Source organism: Phaenicophaeus curvirostris, chromosome 1 (assembly GCF_032191515.1).
Source record: "Phaenicophaeus curvirostris isolate KB17595 chromosome 1, BPBGC_Pcur_1.0, whole genome shotgun sequence".
In the NCBI taxonomy this organism is placed as follows: Eukaryota; Metazoa; Chordata; class Aves; order Cuculiformes; family Cuculidae; genus Phaenicophaeus; species Phaenicophaeus curvirostris.
The window spans coordinates 1,994,317-2,015,927 of record NC_091392.1 but is presented as its reverse complement, the minus strand read 5'-3'; the positions used below and the strand labels follow the sequence as shown (position 1 = coordinate 2,015,927).

Here is a 21,611-nt window from a genome sequence, read left to right as displayed (position 1 = left end):
TTTTATTATCCTGCTTGATTAGGCTACATAAATCTCCGCTATGCTAAGATTAAAACGTGGCCTCTGCCCTCATGAGTTTATAATTTAAATAGATGGGACACGTGAGTTTAAGAAGGAAGAGAATATAACCAGAAACCAGCAGTGCAATGATTTGTAAGTTTAAGTTGTGTCACAATTTTAAAACATCAATGGTGTTTAGTGGAACAGGGGAAGGAAGAGAGCACACAATGGAAAGGGAGGAGATGAATTGGGGAAGAATGAATGGAGGGTAGTAGTGAAGGGGTGATGAAAAGCAGCAAAAGAAGCAGCTGAATGGTCTTCAGCATGTGTATGGTCAACTTCACCACCCGGATGATGGTTGTCTGCACTTGTTGTGATAGATGTCTATTAACTTGGAAGGGGATTGTAACTAGGTGATCTTTAAGGTCCCCTCCAACACAAACCATTCTATGATTCTAGTTTGTGACAGATACCTATTAGCTGCACTGACCTAATTTTTCACTAGATCCCTAGAGCTGCGTACTCCTTTAAATGTTTTTCTTCTCCAAATCCACAAAGATCACATAATACAAATGATACTGCATTGTAGGGCTTGCCTTTCCCGAAGAGGAATTGTTAAAAACCAACACCAGTCACATCAATGCCATCTTAAATCTAGAGATTCTAAGACCCTTTAGTTAATTTTATCGCACTAAATTCCATTTTATAGATGGACAGTAGATTACAAATCCTGTTTTTGCTGAGCATTTAGTATTACCTTGGCAGGCTTTAAACGGGACTTGCAAAATCTCTGCTGCATCGTTTGGAAATTACTTAGTTATGCCACCGTCTCTAGGAACTTTTGGGGTGCACTGACAGCTTAAATTCCTGCAACGACATAAAGCAAATCTTCAAGAGACCCATCCTTGTGTTTCAAAGGCCACCTGGCCGCCACTTCTTAAGGTTGTTACGATGAACTGCCTCTCTGCCACTGAAATCTCTTAATCCACTGTCGGGTATTCTAGTGACTGCAAGATCATTGATGGAAGAGTACAAAATGCAGCGATTGTCCATCCTAATGTGTCTATCTCAAACCCTGCACTAGTGGTGATGGAGTTGTGGGGTTGATCTGCAAGTATCTGTCTTGCTGATTCAGTCCTTCTTGCTGACAATAACAGAAAAAATTAAAGACATCTATCTTCAGTCTTATTCAGTGCCCACATAGCGCTGCTGTGCAATAAAGTTGATTTAAGTCTGTTCCTGTAGATCTGGTGCTTCACTTAGCTCTTTATCACTGTGCTTTCAAAGCTGCAGTGTTTGTAACTCTCTGAGCACCTTCGCTCTTTAACTTCCCACAAACATTTCATGACACCAAATATTTGGGAATTACCATCACTGACATCTCACAGGCTGATTACTAATCAACAGTTTTCAGTTGGAACTTTGAGGCTCCTAGATGGATATGTCCAGTGATTTTAGATCTGTCCGGCCTGAGAGTCAGGACACTGACAACTTCTTCAGGGTTTATCTTGCCCCAAAACCTGTACCACAGAATCATAGAATCATAGAATGGTTTGGGTTGGAAGGGACTGTAAAGATCATCCAGTTCCAGCAGGGACACCTCCTACTGGACCCAGCTGCTCGAGGCCTCATCCAGCCTGGACTTCCACACTTCCAGGGATAGGGCATCCACAGCTTACCTGGAAACCTGAGCCAGGGCCTCACCACCTTCATCGGGAAGAGTTTCTTCCTAATGTCTAATCTAAATCTTCCCCCTTCCAATTTAAAGTCATTCCCTCTCATCCTATCACTATATGGCATTGTAAATAGTCCCTCCCCAGCTTTCCTATAGCCCCTTCAGATACTGGAAGGTCGCTATAAGGTCTCCCCAGAGTCTTCTCTTTTTCCAAGCTGAACAACCCCTACTCGCTCAGCCTGTCCTCATAGCAGAGGTGCTCTGGCCCCCAGATCATATTTGTGGCCCTTATCTGAACCCATTCCAAGAGTTTCATATCCTTCTTGTGTTGGGGATTCCAGAACTCTAAGTGGGGTCTCACGAGAGCAGAGTAGAGGGGGAGAATCCTCTCCCTTGCCCTGCTAGCCACGCTTCTTCTGATGCAGAGCAAGACATGATTGGCCCCTCACCACAAGAAGGATGTTGAGGCTCTGGAGCGAGTCCAGAGAAGAGTAACAAGGCTGGTGAAAGGGCTGGAGAACAGGCCCTATGAGGAACGGCTGAGAGAGCTGGGGGTGTTTAGCCTGGAGAAGAGGAGGCTGAGGGGAGACCTCATTGCTCTCTACAACTACCTGAAAGGAGGTCGTGGAAAGGAGGGTGCTGGCCTCTTCTCCCAAGTGACGGGGGACAGGACAAGAGGGAATGGCCTCAAGCTCCACCAGGGGAGGTTCAGGCTGGACATTAGGAAAAAGCTTTTCACAGAAATGGTCATTGGGCACTGGCAGAGGCTGCCCAGGGAGGTTGTTGAGTCACCTTCCCTGGAGGAGTCTAAGGCACGGGTGGACGAGGTGCTGAGGGACATGGTTTAGCGATTGATAGGAATGTTTGGACTTGATGATCCGGTGGGTCTCTTCCAACCTGGTTATTCTGTGATTCTGTGGCCTTCTGAGCTGTGAGCACACATTGCTGGCTCACGTTGAGCTTCTCATCAGTCAGCACCCCTAGGTGCTTTTCTGCAGGGCTGCTCTCAATTACATTGTTCTCCAGCCTGTATTGCATCTGTGGATAGCCCCAACCCAGACGTATGGTCTTGCACCTGGCCTTGTTGAACATCATGAGGAATGATTCCAAGGTGGTGATGCCAACTAGAATAAATCCAACATGATGGGCGGTGATGTTTCTGGGTGAGGGGCAAGTCAACCCTTCTTTGTCACTTAACCTGTGGTGCTGAGTCTGGGAGCACCACGCTCTCCCAGGTCAGGATGGTAACACCAAAGGAGTTGGCCGGCACCCTCAAAGGCAACATGGAGCAAATATTGCTAACAAAACAGCAGCAACACCTGGCAGACAAAGCACCATTGGTATCACACATATTTGAAGCCTGCTGCTGCTCTCGTATCATGATATTACACTGCAGAAAGCCTGCAGGGCTTTTTTTATTAAAGAAACTCCCCAAAAGAAACTCTTTTTCTCAATGATGTTTTGTCTCGGTGAAAATGCAGGACAAGATGAAGCTGCTGGTCAGTGAGTGAGGAGGCTCAGATTTCTAACATGCAGGAGGGCATTGTAGAAATTCCTTTCAGAGCCACCTCTGACTGCAACATCCTTTGATGTGGCTGTCCTTCAATGCATTGAACGTAGACTGAGTAGAGATCATTCCAGTTTATTCTCCTGCTTGGCAGCAAAACTTTGAGACTGTAAGATAAGCAGGATTTGTTGTTGCTAGCTTGATTTTAATATCACTGGGTCACAGTTTCTCCTGTAAAATGGGGGCTATGATGTTTGCCAGTGATATAGTTGCTTAGTCAAAGCTGCCATAGAACTACAACTGTCATATTATCCTTCCCTTATATCGCTTCATAGTAAATTAAATTTGAGGCCAAAAGGACTGTTCAGCTGCTGAAACTTATGCCCCATCTTCTGCAAGGAAAGCCTTGAAATTGGATGTCTGACGTCTCATTTCAGAAGGATTGATACCACTGCTGCTTTTCTTGAAAATACAAGAGTGCGTTGCTAGTACTGGGAGTTTTACTTACTTCAGTTCAAGTTTCTGTTGTTTAGCTTGCCTGGAGCTGCTGGTTGCACAAAGCAGAAAATATCCAAAGCTGTATTCAATAGGATGAAATATTTCTGCAAGCAGTGGAATTTATGAAGTCTTATCTCCAACATATGTCATGCTTGGCTGTCTACAGTTTAATAAGGTGGATCTCTGATCTCAGGGTTTTTCCTGGGGTTGAAACATCCATTACCTCTCCCTCCCATGTGAATTTGCTGGAATAGATGAGCCTAGCAGTTCCACCTCCCTCTCAGCGCCAGCAGGAGTCTGAGACTTTCATTTTTATCCAGCCACCTCTTTCCCCCCAAACTGTAGGAACTTAGTGGCTCAGATATCACTCACGGCAAGTGTCGATGCCCAACAATTCTACAAGTCATTACATGGAGGCTGATGCTCAGCTAGATGCAGGGAACTTAGTGGAGCTGGGTTAAAATAAGAAGTTTGTGGACAGGATCTAAGAACTCCTTGAAGAAGGGCCAGGGGTGGGGTGGAGAAGTGTAATAAAGCACAAGAGGATCAAGATGTTAGTGTTGTTTTTTACGTCTCTTACAAATCTCAGGTTTTCCATGGCTCCAAATGAAGGTGAGGCTTAAAAATTTTCATTTCAGCCAGCAGACACACAGCCTGAGGAGAGAAAGGCTGAGGATTTGGAAGATATCTGAGGCCAAATGGATGCCAGACATCAAATAGGAGGTTCATCTTAGCTGTAAGATGGAAGGCAGCATTGGTAAGTCACAGCTACAGTTACTAAAGCCAAAGTTTGGTGCTCCTACAGCAATGATTAAAAAAATTATATTCCTCCTCTGTGTATTGTCACTGCTAGAAAATTCTCCATTTGAACAAAGTTCTTAAGTAAAAGTATAGATGTGCTTTGCTGAGAAGACCACGGAGCGTTCAAGCACCAGGCAGATGAAAGGCTCTGGGGCTCAAGCTTCATGTAACTCAGTAAATCATAGAATCATAGAATAACCAGGTTGGAAGAGACCCATGGGATCATCGAGTCCAACCATTCCTATCAATCACTAACCCATGTCCCTCAGCACCTCGTCCACCCGTGCCTTAAACCCCTCCAGGGAAGGGGACTCAACCACCTCCCTGAGCAGCCTCTGCCAGGGACCAATGACCCTTTCTGTGATTTATATTTATCGTACATGGTTTTTTATTGTAAATTTATTGTAAATGTTTTAAGGTGTAACTAGATTAGAAAACCACTCTACCACCTTGCAATTTGTAGTTTCCCAGGGAACAAGATCAACTAACAAAACAAGTCATCATAGAAGATTATTCCATGGGATTAATTACAGGGTCTCTATCTCTTTTTCTGACACACATCGTTCTGGCCAGGTCTGAATCAGGTCACCAACTGCATGAACAAAGCATCTGGTTCAATCTCACCTCTCTATATGGATATGACTGCACAACTGCAAAACCATCATTCCCGTAATAAAGATAAGTAAAATAAAAGAGGAAAATCCCCCCAATAATTTGCTTTTTTAATGGCTTACAGAAGAAGAACAACTCATGTACTTTCACAGTGTTTTACCTGCACAGTGAAGAGAAAGATCTCACACTTCTGCTCTGATTTCCTTCAGGGACTGCATTACCACAGTTTCTGTGGCTCTGACATTGGAAAAACAGCAGTACTTTTCCACTTAGCTTAATCTTAGTTACTATTTTTTCTGCAGCAGCTGTACACTGTGCAACTTGGGAAATGTCAGGAGGCAGAAAACAATAAGAAGGCATTTGAATCATATCTCTGCCTTGATTCCTAGCATCATGCCAGGCAACTTCTTCTCCTGCCCCACGGGTTGCTTACTTCTTATTCACAAGCTGAGATGGAAGAAAAAACCTGATGGCAGCTACATGCTGGGAAGAGATACTGATTGTTGTCATGCAAGAAATCAAAAACCACAACCTAAACCACCTCAGACTTATGCAATGGTAAATAGAAAGAACAAGGTCACCCAGATGAGTGACTAAACATAGGGTCAAATCCTCATGCTTCAGTTCACTTTTATTCAGTTCTTACTCAGGCAGACTGGGAAAGCCTGATAAAGATTCATAAGGAAAAACAGAATTAAGACTAATTTGACAGGTTGAAGAGTAGGGCTTGATCATCCTGGAGATTAGGTTCTACGAAGACTTTATAGCAGCCCTCAAGGGGCAGCAACCTAAAGGGGCTACAGGAAAGCTGGGGAGGGGCTTTTTATCAGGGAGTGCAGGGATAAGACAAGGGGGAATGGTTTTAAGCTGAAAGAGAGGAAATTTAGATGAGATGTTAGGAAGAAAGTCTTGACTGTGGGGGTGGTGAGGCATTAGCCTAGGTTGTCCAGCAAAGCTGTGGCTGCCCCATCCCTGGAGGAGTTCAAGACCAGGTTGGATGAGGCTTTGAGCAACCTGGACCAGTGGGAGGTGTCCCTGCCCATGACAGGGGGGGTTGAAACTGGATGATCTTTAATATTCCTTCTCACCTAAGCTATTCTATGATTTTACGAGTACTGAAAGAAATAGGAGCCTGGTACTGATCCTTTGACCACAGACCAATTCTGGTGTAATGCAGCTGATGTCAGGGTGACAATCTCTGTAAGGAGAGGCAATACATTTTATTAAACTGACTGATATATGCCAACTGAATTACACTTGTTTTATGCAAGCAAAATTTTTCTTATAGTCTTAGATGGAAACTCTGGCCTTCACTCTGCTCCCACGTACATTGATACAAGTCAAAGGTAATTTCGTTATAACTAATACAAAGACATTACAGACAAGGCGATTGCACCTGTAAGATATTAGTGCGAGCTGAACTCTTTTCTCTGACATTTCTACTAATGTTTGAGTTGGAATAACGAAGTAAAATGTGGTATTTCTCAAAATGTTAAACCTGTGGATGAGAAACCCACATATCCAGCAGCACCAAACACTGGTAAACCTGTTAGATTTAGGAATTCACAAACACCACAGGAAATAGCATTGGATAAATTGTGGAAAAGGATTGCAGGTTAAACTATCTCAGGAAAGGGGGAAAGCCCCTCTGAGACTTACAGACATGTTGTGGCAATGATTAATTCATCATCAAGAAATTTTTGGTCAGTTTGGACTTTAGTTGGTTTGAATCACCAATGATCCACCCATTTTACCACGTATGCTTCATAGAACTAAAACACTATAAGAAATAAAGGTGAAAAGGAAAAGTACATTTCTGACACCTGATTTCCAATCCATCAGTTCTTAGATCCTTCTTTGCAGGTTGTGTTAGGAGAAAATGCTGTTCTTGTCACCCTTCATCCACATTGTGTCATATATTATTAATGAAGAAAGACCTCAGTGTTCATGTGCTGCATCAGCCCCCACTACGGTGATTTGTTTTTGCTTTCATTTAAAGAAAACAGAACTCACAGCTCCAGCGTTTCTTGGGTTGAGAGTAGAGGGAAGGGGCTTGTAAATGAAACAAGGCAAAGGTGTAGCAATTATAGCCCAGGATTGAAAGTCTGCGAGGTTACAGTTCTGGGGGAGATTTGCTGTTGTTTGTCCTGATGAAGTTCCTCCTAAATGAGGTGATTATTGTAGCTGTCAGGAATGAAAAGGTAGGACACATTGATTTCACCCCCACTGCAATCTCCAGGACGTGCCGGTACAAAGCAGTCAATATGAATTGCCAATTAACGAAAAAACAATATTGGCAAGTCGGCAGTTTGAGAAAAAACTCCCTCCAGCCAGTGCATAAACCTCCTGCCATTCAAATCACCATCCTTGAGCAAAGGCATTAGCAAACTTGCCCAGAAAATCAACGATGATGAGATTTTTTGGAGTAGCTGAATAGCTGTCTACACACGAGAAATGGAGCAGAACAGCCATAGAGGAAAACACTTCAAGTGCACACCCCATCTGGGGATAAAAATCACCTTACTTTGGAGTAATTATTCTGTTCCGAAAAATCATTGGTTATTCAGGAATAAAGTATATTTTATTTCAGAATTAATGTGCCTCTGCTCTTCTTCTGCTGTTCCGTTAATGATAATAGATACAGCCGCTGGTAATAAATAGAGGTTCTTCCACAATAGCTGCTGTGGAAAACTTCCCCTTGTAAATAAGCTCTAGGAATACCACGCTTCCAATTACCTTATATTTCAAATAGAGTTTGTATAAATGGATACCGTTAACTTACCTAGAGATTTCTGCAGTTTTCATGCAATTAAATTTGTTAACATGCAGCTTTAGGCTGAAAAATCAACTTCAGAACAGCAGCCAGGAGGAGAGTCTTTGACATGATGGAGTGAACCTAGTTTAGAAAACACCCAGTAGCTATTAGTAGCTGACTGCTACTGCATTTGCTAAGGAATTCCTGTCTCTGGAACAAACCTGGGTCTTGTGTGGTGCTGTTATCACCAGCTCTTGAAGGACGTGACTGGAGATGTACCGCGATCCCTCATCTGCAAATCACAGAATCATTAAGCTTGGAAAAGACCTCTAAGATCATTCAGTCCAACTGTCAGACCTACACCACCGTGCCAACTAAACCACGTCCTGAAGTGCCACGCTTACAGATGTTTTGAAGCCCTCCAGGAATGGTGACTCCACCACTTCCCTGTATAGCCTCTTCCGATACTTCAGCACTCTTTCAGTAAAAAAATTTCTCCTAATATACAATCTAAACCTCCCCTGGCGCAGTGTTGGGACATGGTTTAGTAGTCACAGTGGTGTTCGGCTGACAGTTGGACTTAATCTTAGAGCTATTTTCCAACGTTAACGATTCTGTGACTTTATGATTCTAACCAGCTTCAGGCTGTGGCATGCAGATAATATTCAGGACTAGCTGGCTGGTAGGACACATTACTCTAAGGATATGGAACATTTGGTTCATTTTAAGCCCTATAAAGGTTTAAGCCCTCGCAGTTCAGTCTGGCAGAGACCTGGGAGCATATCTAGCATCAATAGGCATCCCAACCCACCTTTGCACAGCGGTCCCTTATCCTTCCACCCTGTTTTCTGCACCCTCCGCAGAGAGTGATGACATGTGGGCACAGCCCTCTTAGAATCATAGAATGGTTTAGGTTGGAAGGGACCTGAAAGACTATCCAGTTCCAACCTCTGTGCCACGGGCAGGGACACCTCCCAGTGGATCAGGTTGCTCAAAGCCTCATCCAGCCTGGCCTTGAACACCTCCAGGAAAGGGGTAACCTTGACTTCTCTGGGCAACTTGTGTCACTGCCTCGCCACCCTCACAGCAAAATATTTCTTCCTAATATCTTACCTAAATCTCCTCTCTTTCATCTTAAAACTGTTCCACCCTGCAATCCCTGATAAAAATGCCCCATTCACACCTTTTCAGTAGGCTCCTGTTAGGTACTGGAAGGCTGCTCTAAGGTCTCTCTGGAGCCTTCTCTAACCAGATGTACCTTGCTGGGTCAGTAATTTCTTGACCTGTTAATGAATGTTAACTGCCTTTTGAAGTGTGGATTGGTGCAGCCCACTGATTCAATACAAGCTGGGGGATGATGTGATTGAGAGCAGCCCTGCAGAGAAGGACTTCAGGATGCTGATTCATGAGAACCTTGATACAATCTGGCAACGTGCCCTTGCAGCCTAGAATCATAGAATAACCAGGTTGGAAGAGACCCACCGGATCATCGAGTCCAACCATTCCTATCAAACACTAAACCATTCCCATTGGTCCTTTAGAAGGCCAACCATATCCTGGGTTGCATCAAAAGAAGCGTGGCCAGCAGGGCGAGGGAGGAGATCCTGCCCCTCTACTCTGCTCTCATGAGACCCCCACGTGGAGTCCTGTGTCCACTTCTGGAATCCCCAACATAAGAAGGAGATGGAACTGTTGGAATGGGTCCAGAGGAGGCTACAAAGATGATCAGAGGGCTGGAGCACCTCCCATATGAGGACAAGCTGAGAGTTGGGGTTGTTCAGCCTGGAGAAGGGAAGGCTCCAGGGAGACCTTAGAGCAGCTTCCAGTACCTGAAGGGGCTCCAGGAAAGCTGGGGAGGGAGTTTTTGCAAGGGCCTGGAGTGACAGGATGAGGGGGAATGGCTTTAAATTGGAAAGGGGAAGATTTAGATCAGACATTAGGAAGAAATTCTTTCCGATGAGGGTGATGAGACCGTGGCCCAGGTTGCCCAGGGAAGTTGTGGCTCCCCCATCCCTGGAGGTGTTCAAGGCCAGGTTGGATAAGGTCTTGAGCAGCCTGATCTAGTGGGAGGTGTCCCTGTCCATGGCAGGGGGGTTGGACCTGGATTGTCTTTCAGGTCCCTTCCAACCGAAACCATTCTATGATTCTATGTTAGACGGGGCGCTTCTGTCAACTCAGAGCCCCGACACGCTTAAAAAAACTACAACTCCCAGCATGCCCCGCGGCCCCGCCTGTACGCGCCCCGCCCCTTGGCTTTCTATTGGTTGTAGCTCCCCCTAACGCCCGCCCCCTTCACTCTGATTGGCTGCGGCGCGCGGCCGCGCAGCGCGTGAGGGGGGAGGGGAGGGAGTACAAGATGGCGGCGGGCGAGGCGGCCGGGCGCTACCGGAGCTCCATGAGCAAGAGCAAGGACCCCTCGGGGCTGCTCATCTCTGTCATCAGGTAGGGCCTGGCGCGGCCCCCGCTGCCTCTTGTCCCGCCCCTGAGTACGGGGGGCCCAGGGGCGGAGGCTGGCGTGTGGTCTCTCTGGACTTGTGTGAAGCCTTTGACACGGTCCCCCCACAACATCCTTCTCTGTGAACTGGAGAGAGATGGAGTGGATGGGTGCTCTGTTCGGTGGATAAGAAGCTGGTTGGATGGTCCTATTCAGAGGATGTATGTCGATGGCTTGAAGTCCAGATGGAGATCCATGACTGGTGGTGTCCCTCTGGGGTCCATACTGGGACCAGTGCTGGTTAATATCTTCATCAATGATATTAACAGCGAGATTGAGAGCACCCTCAGCATGTTTGCAGGTGGCATCAAGCTGAGTGGCGTAGTTGTCACTCTGGAAGGACAGGATGTCATCCAGAGGGACCTGGACAGGCTGGAGAACTGGGCCTGTGCCCTCATCCTGTCCCTGCACTCAGTGATAAAGAGCCCCTTCCTACAGTCCCCTTCATAGAATCATAGAATCATAGAATAACCAGGTTGGAAGAGACCCACCGGATCATCGAGTCCAACCATTCCTATCAAAGTCCAACCATTCCTATCACAGGAAGGACACAGAGTGAGTCCGGACGATGCCCATGAAGACAGATGATTGGAGGAAAGCACCAGCAGTATGAGGACAGGCTGAGATACTGGATGGCTGCTCTATTGTCTCCCCAGAGCCTTCTCTTCTCCAGACTGGACAAGCCTAACTCTTTCAGCCTGTCCTCATAGCAGGGGTGTTCCAGTCCTTGGATCATTTTTGTGGCCTCCTCTGGACCCATTAGGTAGACCCTTAGTCTTAGATAGTCTGATTTCAATAAATGGACACGAGACTTGAAGAAAGGAGTAGACACTGCAAAAGATTTAATAGGTAGATGGAGAATGTTTAAAACAGAGAAATTAGTAGTGGTCTATTTGCCTGACCTTGCATTTGAGATAGAAAGACTCCAAACAGAAGTGATTACTAAAGAAGAGATGTCTCTTCATTACAAATCATACTTGACACAATTTGTTATCATCTGCAAAGAATGAACACTGTCTGGAAAAACTCTGTTTGAGAGGAAGCGTGCTGTCAGAGGGACGTTCTGCTTAACTTTCAGAAAATGCAGCTACTTAGATGAAACTTAACTCTACTTCTGCTTAAATCAAAAATATTCTGTTTTTGTAGGAGTAACTACGTCTTGTATTAGTAGCCATCCTCTGGACCCGTTCCAAGAGTTCCATCTCCTTGTTATGTTAGGGATTCCAGAACTGGACACAGGACTCCAAGTGAGAGAGGAGTAGAGGGGGAGAATCCCTTCCTTTGCCCTGCTGGCCACGATGACTCAGAAAAAGCAACACTTCTTTTGTTTTTGTAGTGAATAGCAGCTTTGTGCCTCAGAGGGAGGGTTAAGGCAGCATCTTATTGCTGTAGCATTTGTAGCTGACCCCCATCCCCAAACCTACAGTAGCACCAAGTCAAGTCTGCTTGGCTGGAAAAGCTGTAGGAGTAGGAAGCTCCTGTGTGCAGACTCAGTCCTGTTTCAGGATGCCGATAGTGGGGGAAAACGTTGCTGCTTTGGAGTTTAACCATCATGCATGAGATGGAAAGAAAGCATTTGTGTGTAAGCATGTTTAGATTGTTGATTCTTGTCTACTCTTATTCCTGCCCCCTCCTCTCCTTTGCTGGAGTATGACTCTGAGATACGCTTGGAGCCAAGCAATGAGCTGGATTCACTTCTCTTGTTTCCTTTTGTGCTTTTTTGAACTCCTGAATCTCTTTTGTGCTGCTTATAACAATTGAGTTGGCTGCTGATTTCCCACACTGAAAGTTTTAACTGTTGACCTTATGCACACCCTTTCCAGTGGGTGTGGACAGCGAGCAGTTGCACTGGTACGATATTGCGAGTTGTAATGGACTTTCAAACCTTGATTCCTACTTCAGTGTCTTTGCAAGTAACTGCAGTCATTCTGTTACTTCAGAGAAGTTATTGTAGTGATTATTCTCGATCTAGGACATGTTATGATTTTACAGTTGCCTATGAAGGATGATATCTAGGACAAAATTCTGTTCCTTTTCATTATTCTGAAAACCAGTCTTTCAGATTTTGCAGAACTTGAGGTAGATGGGGACTCCAAATCAAGCAGCTGGCTCTCAGAACTGCTCAGCCTTTCCAGGGTTGTGACTTGTTCTGAATTCCGTGGGAGTTGGTAACAAAGAACCACACTGAACAGTGAATCAAGCGTTCAATGTGATGCCTTCTCATTTTCTACTGTTTGTGGTTCATTAGTTTGTACTTAGTATTGGTGACGCTGCACCTCGAATCCTGGGTTCGGTTTTGGGGCTCTCACTCCAAGAGAGACATTGAGGGGCTGGAATGTGTCTGGGGAAGGGCAACAGAGCTAGGGAAAGGTCTGGAGCAGAGGGGTTGTGAGCAATGACTGAGGGAACTGAGATTGTTTAGTCTGGAGAAAAGGAGGCTGAGGGGAGACCTTATTGCTCTCTACAACTACCTGAAAGGAGATTGTAGCCTGGTGGTAGTTGGTCTCTTCTCCTAAGTAACAAGTCACAGGATGAGAGGAAATGGCCTCAACTTGCACAAGGGGAGGTTTAGACTCGGTATTTCTTTACCTGAAAGAGTGGTGAAGCGTTAGAAGAAGCTGCCCATGGAAGTAGTGGGGTCTTCATCCCTGGAAATGTTCAAAAAGCTTGTAGCCGTGGCACTTCAGGACGGAGTAGGCATGGTGGAGTTGGGCTCACGATAGGACTGGATGATCTTAGAGGTCTCTTCACTGTAAAAGAAACCATTCTAAACCCAGACTTGTTTGGGTTAAAGTTAGATGTAGATATGTCTGCTGAAGGAGAAAAATATACACTGGCAAGTCCTGGTATAAACAGGAAGCATGACAGTGCTAGCAGTGTGCTTTGACTTTTTATTTTGTATATAATAAAAGTGCAAAGAGAATGGGATGGGATGCTAATAACCAAGTATGCGACTATCAAGATAGGTGATGTTCCTACACATTTTATATACAGGCCTGCCAACAGTCATTGGTGGAATTGTTCAAGACTTCATATGGATTGGTTGCATAACAAATATGTGAGTAGTTGTGAAGACCTGAAAAAAAATCAGGCTTCTCATCTGGATTTTGAGTTTTTAGGTTGGATGAGGCTTTAAGCAACCTGATCCAGTAGGAGTTGGATCTTTAAGGTCCCTTCCAACCCAAACCATTGTATGATTCTGTGATTTTTACTGGGCATTCATACCTTATATTTGCAATAAGGATCATAGAATCATAGAATTGTTTGGGTTGGAAGGGACCTTAAAGATCATCCAGTTCTAACCCCGCTGTCACGGGCAGGGACATCTCCCACTGGATCAAGTTGTTCAAAGCCTCATCCAACCTGGCCTTGAACTCTTCCAGGGAGCAGGCATCCACAGATTCCCTGGGCAACCTGTACTAGTGCCTCACCACCATCATTGGGAAGAATTTCTTCCTAGCATCTCATCTGAATCTTCCCCCTTCCAGTATAAAGCCATTCACTGTCATCTATCACTCCAGGCCCCTGTAAAAGTCCCTCCCCAGCTTTCCTGTAGGCCCCTTTAAGTACTGCACGGCTGCTATAAGATCTACCTAGAGCCTTTTTTCCTCCAGGCTGAAGAACCCTAGGATAGATAGTGTGGATTTAAAGTATGTTGCGCTTAGTGTCAAGTTTTAATAAGTTGGAGAGGAAAACATGGGGAGTTGTACCTTGACAACCTTAATTTAGGAAGTACAGCGATCTGTGGACAGTGGAAGAATGAATAATGTAAGTGCATGGATGGCTGTGGCAATTCCTGCAGTAAGCATTGTTATTTTTTTCCATGTTTCCTATAATTTCAAAGGATGTTTTAAGGGCCTCCCTTTGTATCTCTGTTTTAATAAATCTGGACTTGTTATTTCAGTTATAATGTAAACTGAGAGTAAGCTGATGTCACTGTTCGCCAAATAAGAGATCATGTTTGTCTAATCACCTTGGGTACTTCAGGTCTGGAGTTCAGACACAACACTGAGCTTATTGACTTTATGAAATTAAAATTATTCAATAGAACAACCTGATAACTGCACCTCCAAGATTTAATTAGAACTCAGTTTGGATGCAGAGATTTTTTGCAGAGCTTGAAATGCCGTGTTGAGCCGGACCATGAAAACTCGAAAGTAGAACTGATTGCAAAGGAAGGAAAAGTTCTGTGTTAATAACATTGGTGTTCCTTAGGGTTAGCCAAGTATAGGGACCCAAGAGCATGGAAGGGAATTTAAATCACTTTCTTCTGTGTGTTGGTTTTGTATAGCAGTTCAGGTGAGGATGAACTTGCGAAGCAACAGGTGAAGTTGCAAACAAATCTAGACCTGGGTAAGCTACATGTATCTTGCTTATAACTTTACTCAACTCTAGAGAAATAATACACATCTTTACAGTAGGGTATTGGCTTGCAAGGTGTGCTTGCAGCCCAGAAGGCTGTCCGTATCCTGGGCTGCATCAAAAGAAGTGTGGTGAGCAGAAAGGGGGAGGGGATTCTGCCCCTCTGCTCTCCTCTCCTGAGACCCCACCTGGAGTACTGTGTCCAGTCCTGGAATCCCCAGCACAAGAAGGATATGGAACTGTTGGAATGGGTCCAAAGGAAACAATGAAGATGATCAGAGGGCTGGAGCACCTCTACTCTGAGGACAGGCTGAGAGACTTAAGGTTGTTCAACCTGGAGAAGAGAAGGCCCCAGGAATACCTTAGAGCGACCTTCCTGTGGCTGAAGGTGCTACAGGAAAGCTGGGGAGGGACTTTTTGCAAGGGCCTGGAGTGATAGGATGAGGGGGAATGGCTTTAAGTTGGAAGTGGGAGGATTTAGACTAGACATTAGGAAGAAATTCTTACCAATGAGGGTGGTGAGGCACTGGCAGAGGTTGCCTGGAGAGGTTGTGGCTGCCCCTTCCCTGCAGGCGTTGAAGGCCAGGTTGGATGGGACCTTGAGCAGCCCGATATGGTGCGAGGTGTCCATATGGTGGGAGGTGTCCCTGCCCGTGGTAGGGGGGTTGGAACTGGTTGATCTTTAACACCCCTTCCAACCCAAACCATTCTATGAAATGTAGCAAAGGATTCTTTTTTTGATAGCTTTAGTCTTGAAACGTCTTTGCATAGTCTTTTGTGGATCCCTGTCTCTTTCCACTTGCCTTTCCCTGTTTATCTAGGCCATTTATTTTTCTCATGTTGCTGTGTGAAAGGCCAGTAACAGGAGACAGTTAATGAAATGTAGCTCAACTTTGACTGCATTCTTTTGCTGTAAACAAACAAAACCAGAGGAGCTTCTTCAAGTATCAATGGTATTGACCTTGATTATAGCAAAGATGGTTAAGCCTTTCAAAAAGAAACATTGTTTAGATCTGCAAAATCTATTTTGTATTGCTTTGAGATGTGGAGTTGAACATCCTTTTATAAATATCAATTATTTTATTAATGAAGGGATAATTTTTGATATTTACTCAAGCTTGGTAGCTCTCTTTTGCAAGAGACTGAATGATTTACTTGCCTCTGATACTATATTTAGGAATTCTTTTACTTAATTTATTGGACTTCCCAGGAGAAAAGGTGTCTCACTTTTAGGGAGAGTATTTGGGGCCAGTTCCTTGGCAAAGTGTAATGTGTGGTAGCAGCACATAAATCAAGTGAGCAATGGTATTTTATGGAAGCTGGGGCTCCAATCTAAAATCTGGCTGCTGCTGCTCCAGGACAGTTAATTGCACAAATTACATGAACGTAGGCTTCATCAGCTTTATTCATTGTAGTCTCGGTATTGTTTGGAAGTTTGGGGTCATCCCTATTCTTTACAGTGTTGCTTTTCAGCAGCTCTGAATGCAGACAACTCTGAGATGAAGGAAGATGCAACAGAAAAGTCCATCCTGCTTCTGATCTCTTCTCTGTCTGTGTTGAAGAGTCAGTTTTTCCTGTTGTGTTGGGGAACACATTTGTACATTGGGAGCCTTTTCCTGTAGGAGGGTTTGTTTATTGTTTGAATTCACCTTGGTTTTCTGCTTGTTGCTAAGAATAGAGAATAAAGGCAGCCTCAAGTGTTGGGAAGAAGCTGTTTCCTGAGCAGCACGAGATGTTTTGCTCAGTAGGGTGCAAACTGAAAATAACATTCTGGTGTTTGAACTGAACCGGGATCTGTTGGGTGAAGATCCCCCTGCTAAGGCTCAAGGCTGCCTGGCTCAGTGGGGCAGGTTCTGACTCCTGAGCCATGTGGTTCAGGTCTCTGGTGCCTGTGCTGCCCTGTAGCCCTGACTCGAACAGGCTGGCTGTGTCTGCATAGCAAATTGCCCAGCTTGGGCCTCCTGTTGGGATCCTGGTGATAGCTCAGTGGTTCCCAAACCTGGACATATTTTCTGGTTTGCGCTGAAGTAGAATCAGTTTTCTACCTTCAGCTTGGTCTTTTCTAAGTAACTGCATTTTCTGCAAGTTAACTGTATGCTATTCAGACAGAGTTTCTCTCTAGCAGTGATAACACAGGCATTGGTATGCAGAAAAAACAATATTTACACTTGCTCCTACAGTACCCAAGGCCATCCTCGAGGTGGTGGAGCCAGTCAAAAGGGCAAACAAGGCCACACCTACAGGAAGGAGCAGACAGGATGGGTGACCCCAGAGTGAACAGAGAATTCCATCCCATACACATCATACTCAGTATAAAACTGAGTGATTGCAAGGATATCGCTCTCTTCTTTGATGACCTGCATCCAGTGAGGACCTTGTCTGTCTGTTTGCCCCTGATCTCAGATCCGTGCATTCCTGAATCCAGTTCCTGAGCTCAGCTCCCTCCTGCCTTGGACCCTTTCCCTTGTATCTGCTCTACAGCATCTGTGGTGACATAGTCATCAAGGGGTGGGGGCGTGATTTCATATATTTGTATATATTTTATTATTTTCTTTTTATTTCCTCTACTGTTATTTCATTACAGCTACAGCTTTAGTTTTCCAACCTGCAAGTCTTTTGTTCTCATTTCCCTTCCTCTTTCCCTGGGGGTAGGGAGGTGAAGGGAGTTGGGAGTCCAATTGCTTGGGTTTAGCTGCTGAAATTGGTGAGGCTGGGGCTAAACCATGACAACAGTTGTGCTCATTGTTGGCCATGGTAAAACCTCTCTTGCAGCTCGCATGCTTTATAGTGTTGTGCTGCAGTTGAGTTTCCTGGCCAGCGTTACAGGCGCCATGAGGACTATTAAAAACTGTCTTTGGTGGATGGTCTGGTACCTGGTGCCGTGTCTGGCCTGCCTGTAGGGATGCCATCAGGAGTGAATGATGCACAGCACTGCCTCAGGACAGGACTGATCCACTGAAAAAGAACCAGGAGAGAGCTGAGTTATAAGATAGCATAGTTGTACTCTCAGCAGTGCTGCTGCTGGGTTACCCTGAGTTCTTCGTCTCAGCTTCCCTCATATTTCTACTAAATTAGAAATGAAGGGATTGGAGAGTAGGTACGTTTGTAGCAATGCATCTTCAAGCTTCCCAAACTCTCTCTACTTCTTAATGAATTTTGCAAAGCTTGCTACTAAAATTCCCACCCTCTCTTGCGGTTCAGAGGAACCCTTCTTCTCCTTGTGCTTTTAGAAGAAATGAGTGTATATTAAATTTCATAGAATCATTGCTTGGTTTGGGTTGGAAGGGACATTAAAGGTCATCCAGTTCCAACTCCCCCGCCATAGGCAGGGACACCTTCCACTGAACCAGGTTACTCAGAGCCTCATCCAACCTGGCCTTGAACACCTCCAGGGATGGGGCATCCATGACTTCTCTGAGCAACCTCTGCCAGTGCCTCACTATACTTGTGGGAAAACGTTTCTTCCTTATATCTCATCTAAATCTCCTCTCTTTCAGCTTAAAACCATGACCCCTTGTCCTATCCCTGTACTCCCTGATAAAGAGCCCCATACCAGCTTTCCTGTAGACCACTTTAGGTACTGGAAGGCTGCTCTAAGGTCTCCCTAGAGCCTTCTCTTCTCCAGGCTGAACAAACCCAACCTTCTCAGCCTGCCCTCGTATTGGAGGTGCCCTTGGATCATCTTTGTGGCCTCCTCTGGGCTCACTCCAGCAGATTTGTCCTCATGTTCCTGGGAAGAAATGACCACTGTTTGCTGCAGTCCCATATCTCCTGGGATTGTGGTTTCTAAAGCAGGATATTGAGCATCAGGGCTTCACAGGTTCTGTCTCCACGCTTCTGCTGGATGGTCAAAAGCGCGCACGGTGCTTGCACTTGTGCCTCAGCACGCCCACTTCAACAGCGAGCTGTTTCCTTCACATATGGGAAAGTTTCTTCAATTTCCTTTAATCAAAGGTACTTTGTAAGGTCAAAATGTTGTCAGTCGAGGCCAGGAGCTTTTTTATAAAAGTCTAATGCTGATCACATGGGCTTTGGCAATGCCTTTTCAAAAATTAGTGCAAAGAATGGAGAAAATTCTGCTCATCTGCTAGAGGACAACTTGGGGAATGTTTTTTTTCATCTTTCAGAGGACAAACACGTGTTTGTATATTGATTTTTCTTAACCTTTTGTTTTGTTGGTAGCTGGTTGCAGAAGCTTCTGTACTCTGAAACAAGCAACCTGGCATTTAGCAAATGGGTTTTTTTTTTGAGAGATCTTGTCAGATTTTTAATTGGTGAACGTGTCTGCCTTTTATTTATTGTTAGGTGTTTTTCTTTCCAATTAAAGGTTACTATTTTTTAAAACTGGCCTTTAATAGCTGGTTTAATTGGAAGAAAACAAACTTTAGTGTTGACTCTGTAAGACCTTATTGAAATCTTTGTGCTAAGCTTTCACACAGGCAAACACATGACAGATGTCAAGGAAAACTAAAAGTAAGGCGAGATATTGTGCCTTTCCTACTTTCATGTCTGCAGAAGTTGAAATTACAGGCAAAACCCCTCGAACGTATTTTATTTTTCACAAGTAGGATTCTTTTTAATGCTTTTTGGCCATTATTTTCATTGCATTTACAGTGAACTTTGTTAGGTGGATTCTTACTAATGACCTGGCATTTGGTTTTCACTTTCTCTGTGAAGCAATAGAGCTGATATCCCAGTTCGTGATGCAGAGTGAAAAAGACTGATATTTAGCTGTTGCTGTAGTCGTTACGTTTGGGAAATAGCTGCTACAAGAAGTAAAATCGAGATATTCCGATCTGTATGTACTGTAATGGTCTCTTAAAACCGCTTTATTGCCAATGGTGTTTTCCAATGTTATAAAGGTAGCGGTTTGTCTACAAGACAAGTAGCTTAGAAATTCATCGAGAATAAATTATGTATGGCAGAGTTTGGCTTTAAACTATAAATTTTCCTGAGATGATCTTGAGGCACTTTTGTCAAATATGCACACATTTTATATATGTTGGGTTGGAGGTTGTTACGGATGCTTGGCTGCATTTAATAGCAGCAATAGGTAGGGGTGTGTATGCGAATACACAGCCAAATGCGAAAGGACAGTGTGTAATCATAGAATCAGTAAGATTAGAAAAGACTGCTAAGATCACCAGGTCCAACCGTCAGCCCAACACCACTGTGCTTACTAAACTATGTCCCCAAGTGCTAGTTCTACAGGGTATTTGAACGCTTCCAGGTATGGGGATTCCACCACTTTCCTGGGCAGCCTCTTCCAGTGCTTTACCACTCTGAGTAAAGAATTTTTTTCTTAATATCTAGTCTGAAGCTCCCCTGGTGCAATTCGATGCCATTTTCTTTTGTCCTATTGCTTGTGACTTGGGAGAAGAGACCAACACCCACCTCACTACAACCTCCTTTCAAGTAGTTGTAGAGAGCAATAAGGTCTCTCCTCAGCCTTCTTTTCTCCAGGCTAAACAATACCAAGTACCTCAGTCATTTCTCATAACCCCTGTGCTCCAGACCCTTCCCCAGCTCCATTGCGGAATGTAAGAATGAGGTGCAGCCTCACCAATGCCGAGTATAGGGGGACGATTGTTCCCCAAAAGCTCAAGTATCTTTATTTTTCCGCTCTTATTTTAGCTTTAGACAATGTGCTGTGCAGAGCAGGGGTGTAGCCTGCCCTTACAACGCTAGGAAGTGGAAATAGTCTGGTTTGTTAATAAATTGTTACAAGTTCTCTGATTTGAGCTCATTCACAGACATTGCCTCCAACAGATTTTCATTCCAGTGCAGTCCTGAAACCTTGCAGTTAATAATGGAATTTCCAAAGCCTCTTGCTGATTTGTGCAGGACTGTTCTGATGTGGTGTGATTATCAAGGATGGGTTCACAGCACTAGGTGACCAGTGGCTCCTTAAATGCTCCTTGTCTTTTAGTTACACAGATGGCTGGTCTGAGGAGCATTGTCCAGCTTCTACTCTTGCAGATATGAAAATACTGTTCCTTAGGACTTGGGTTTTCTCCTGGAAATGTTGTAATTCATCTAAGAGCTGTGTTGGCTGTTTGGATCTGAAGTTAGTTACAAGAAAAGGTGAAGAGTTGATCCCTGTGGTCTCCTCTACATGGAGATAGACCTTGAGAGGTTCTCACACAGCAGGATGGTCACTGGGTCTCTTGGCTTGTGCTTGACAGAGTAACTGGTATTTTGTGGGTCTGTCTGCTGTCTGCATCCCCTTTCCAAGAGGGAAAACTGGTGTCCTTAGGATTTTGCCTTTGTGCAGGATTGGAGACAACTGAGGGAGTGTGACTTCTTCTGTTTAAGTCGTTATCTTAAATGCTTGCAGTCTCATCTTTGCTTCAGAAATCAACTGATACCCACATAATTTGTATTGGTGAGGTAAAATTTATTCAAGAGTTGGTTAATTTAGCAAAATAAAGACTTCCCTGATGATATTTATTGAGGTGGCTGGAGGCTACTCAGCCTTCTCCCTGCAGCTCTCCTGCATGCATCTGCAAGTCCTCAATGATAAAAAGATCATCAGTGTCTGCTGAAAATGCTCCAACCGTGTAAGTAGCATGAAAGATTAATGGGATGTAAGTAGGGGAGGAAGATGTTTTATAATGCTCTGTTGACTTTGTGTTTAACAGTTTTTTTGAAGGGACTTGGTTCTACTGTTTCTTGTAGCAGAGGAGTAATTTCTTTGTTTACACAACGGAGATCCAGTTGTCGGGAAGCTGGGTACCTTGTATCCTCCTTGATGAGGGTGGAGTGTGCTGGCCTCTGGATTTCAGGGAGTATCCTTGATAATTTTACAGCCATTTTACCCCATTGCCCGTGCTTGTGTGGTGCAATTTTTGAGTGCCTTCTTCCCAGCACATCATTGTCTCCATGAAGGGAATTGTTTGTCTGCTGA

The 21,611-nt window shown here is 44.6% G+C and overlaps 1 protein-coding gene across 1 annotated transcript in view; it reads left to right on the top strand.

Moving 5' to 3' along the window:
- Positions 1-10,194: 10,194 nt before the first annotated feature.
- The window catches only part of EXOC4 (exocyst complex component 4), a 428,233-nt gene continuing 416,816 nt past the window's right edge, over positions 10,195-21,611 (top strand). The window contains exon 1 of the mRNA XM_069861081.1: positions 10,195-10,290. Within this exon, the coding sequence (XP_069717182.1) occupies positions 10,205-10,290 (86 nt within the window). The 5' untranslated portion in view covers positions 10,195-10,204. The remainder of the gene's footprint in view (positions 10,291-21,611) is intronic.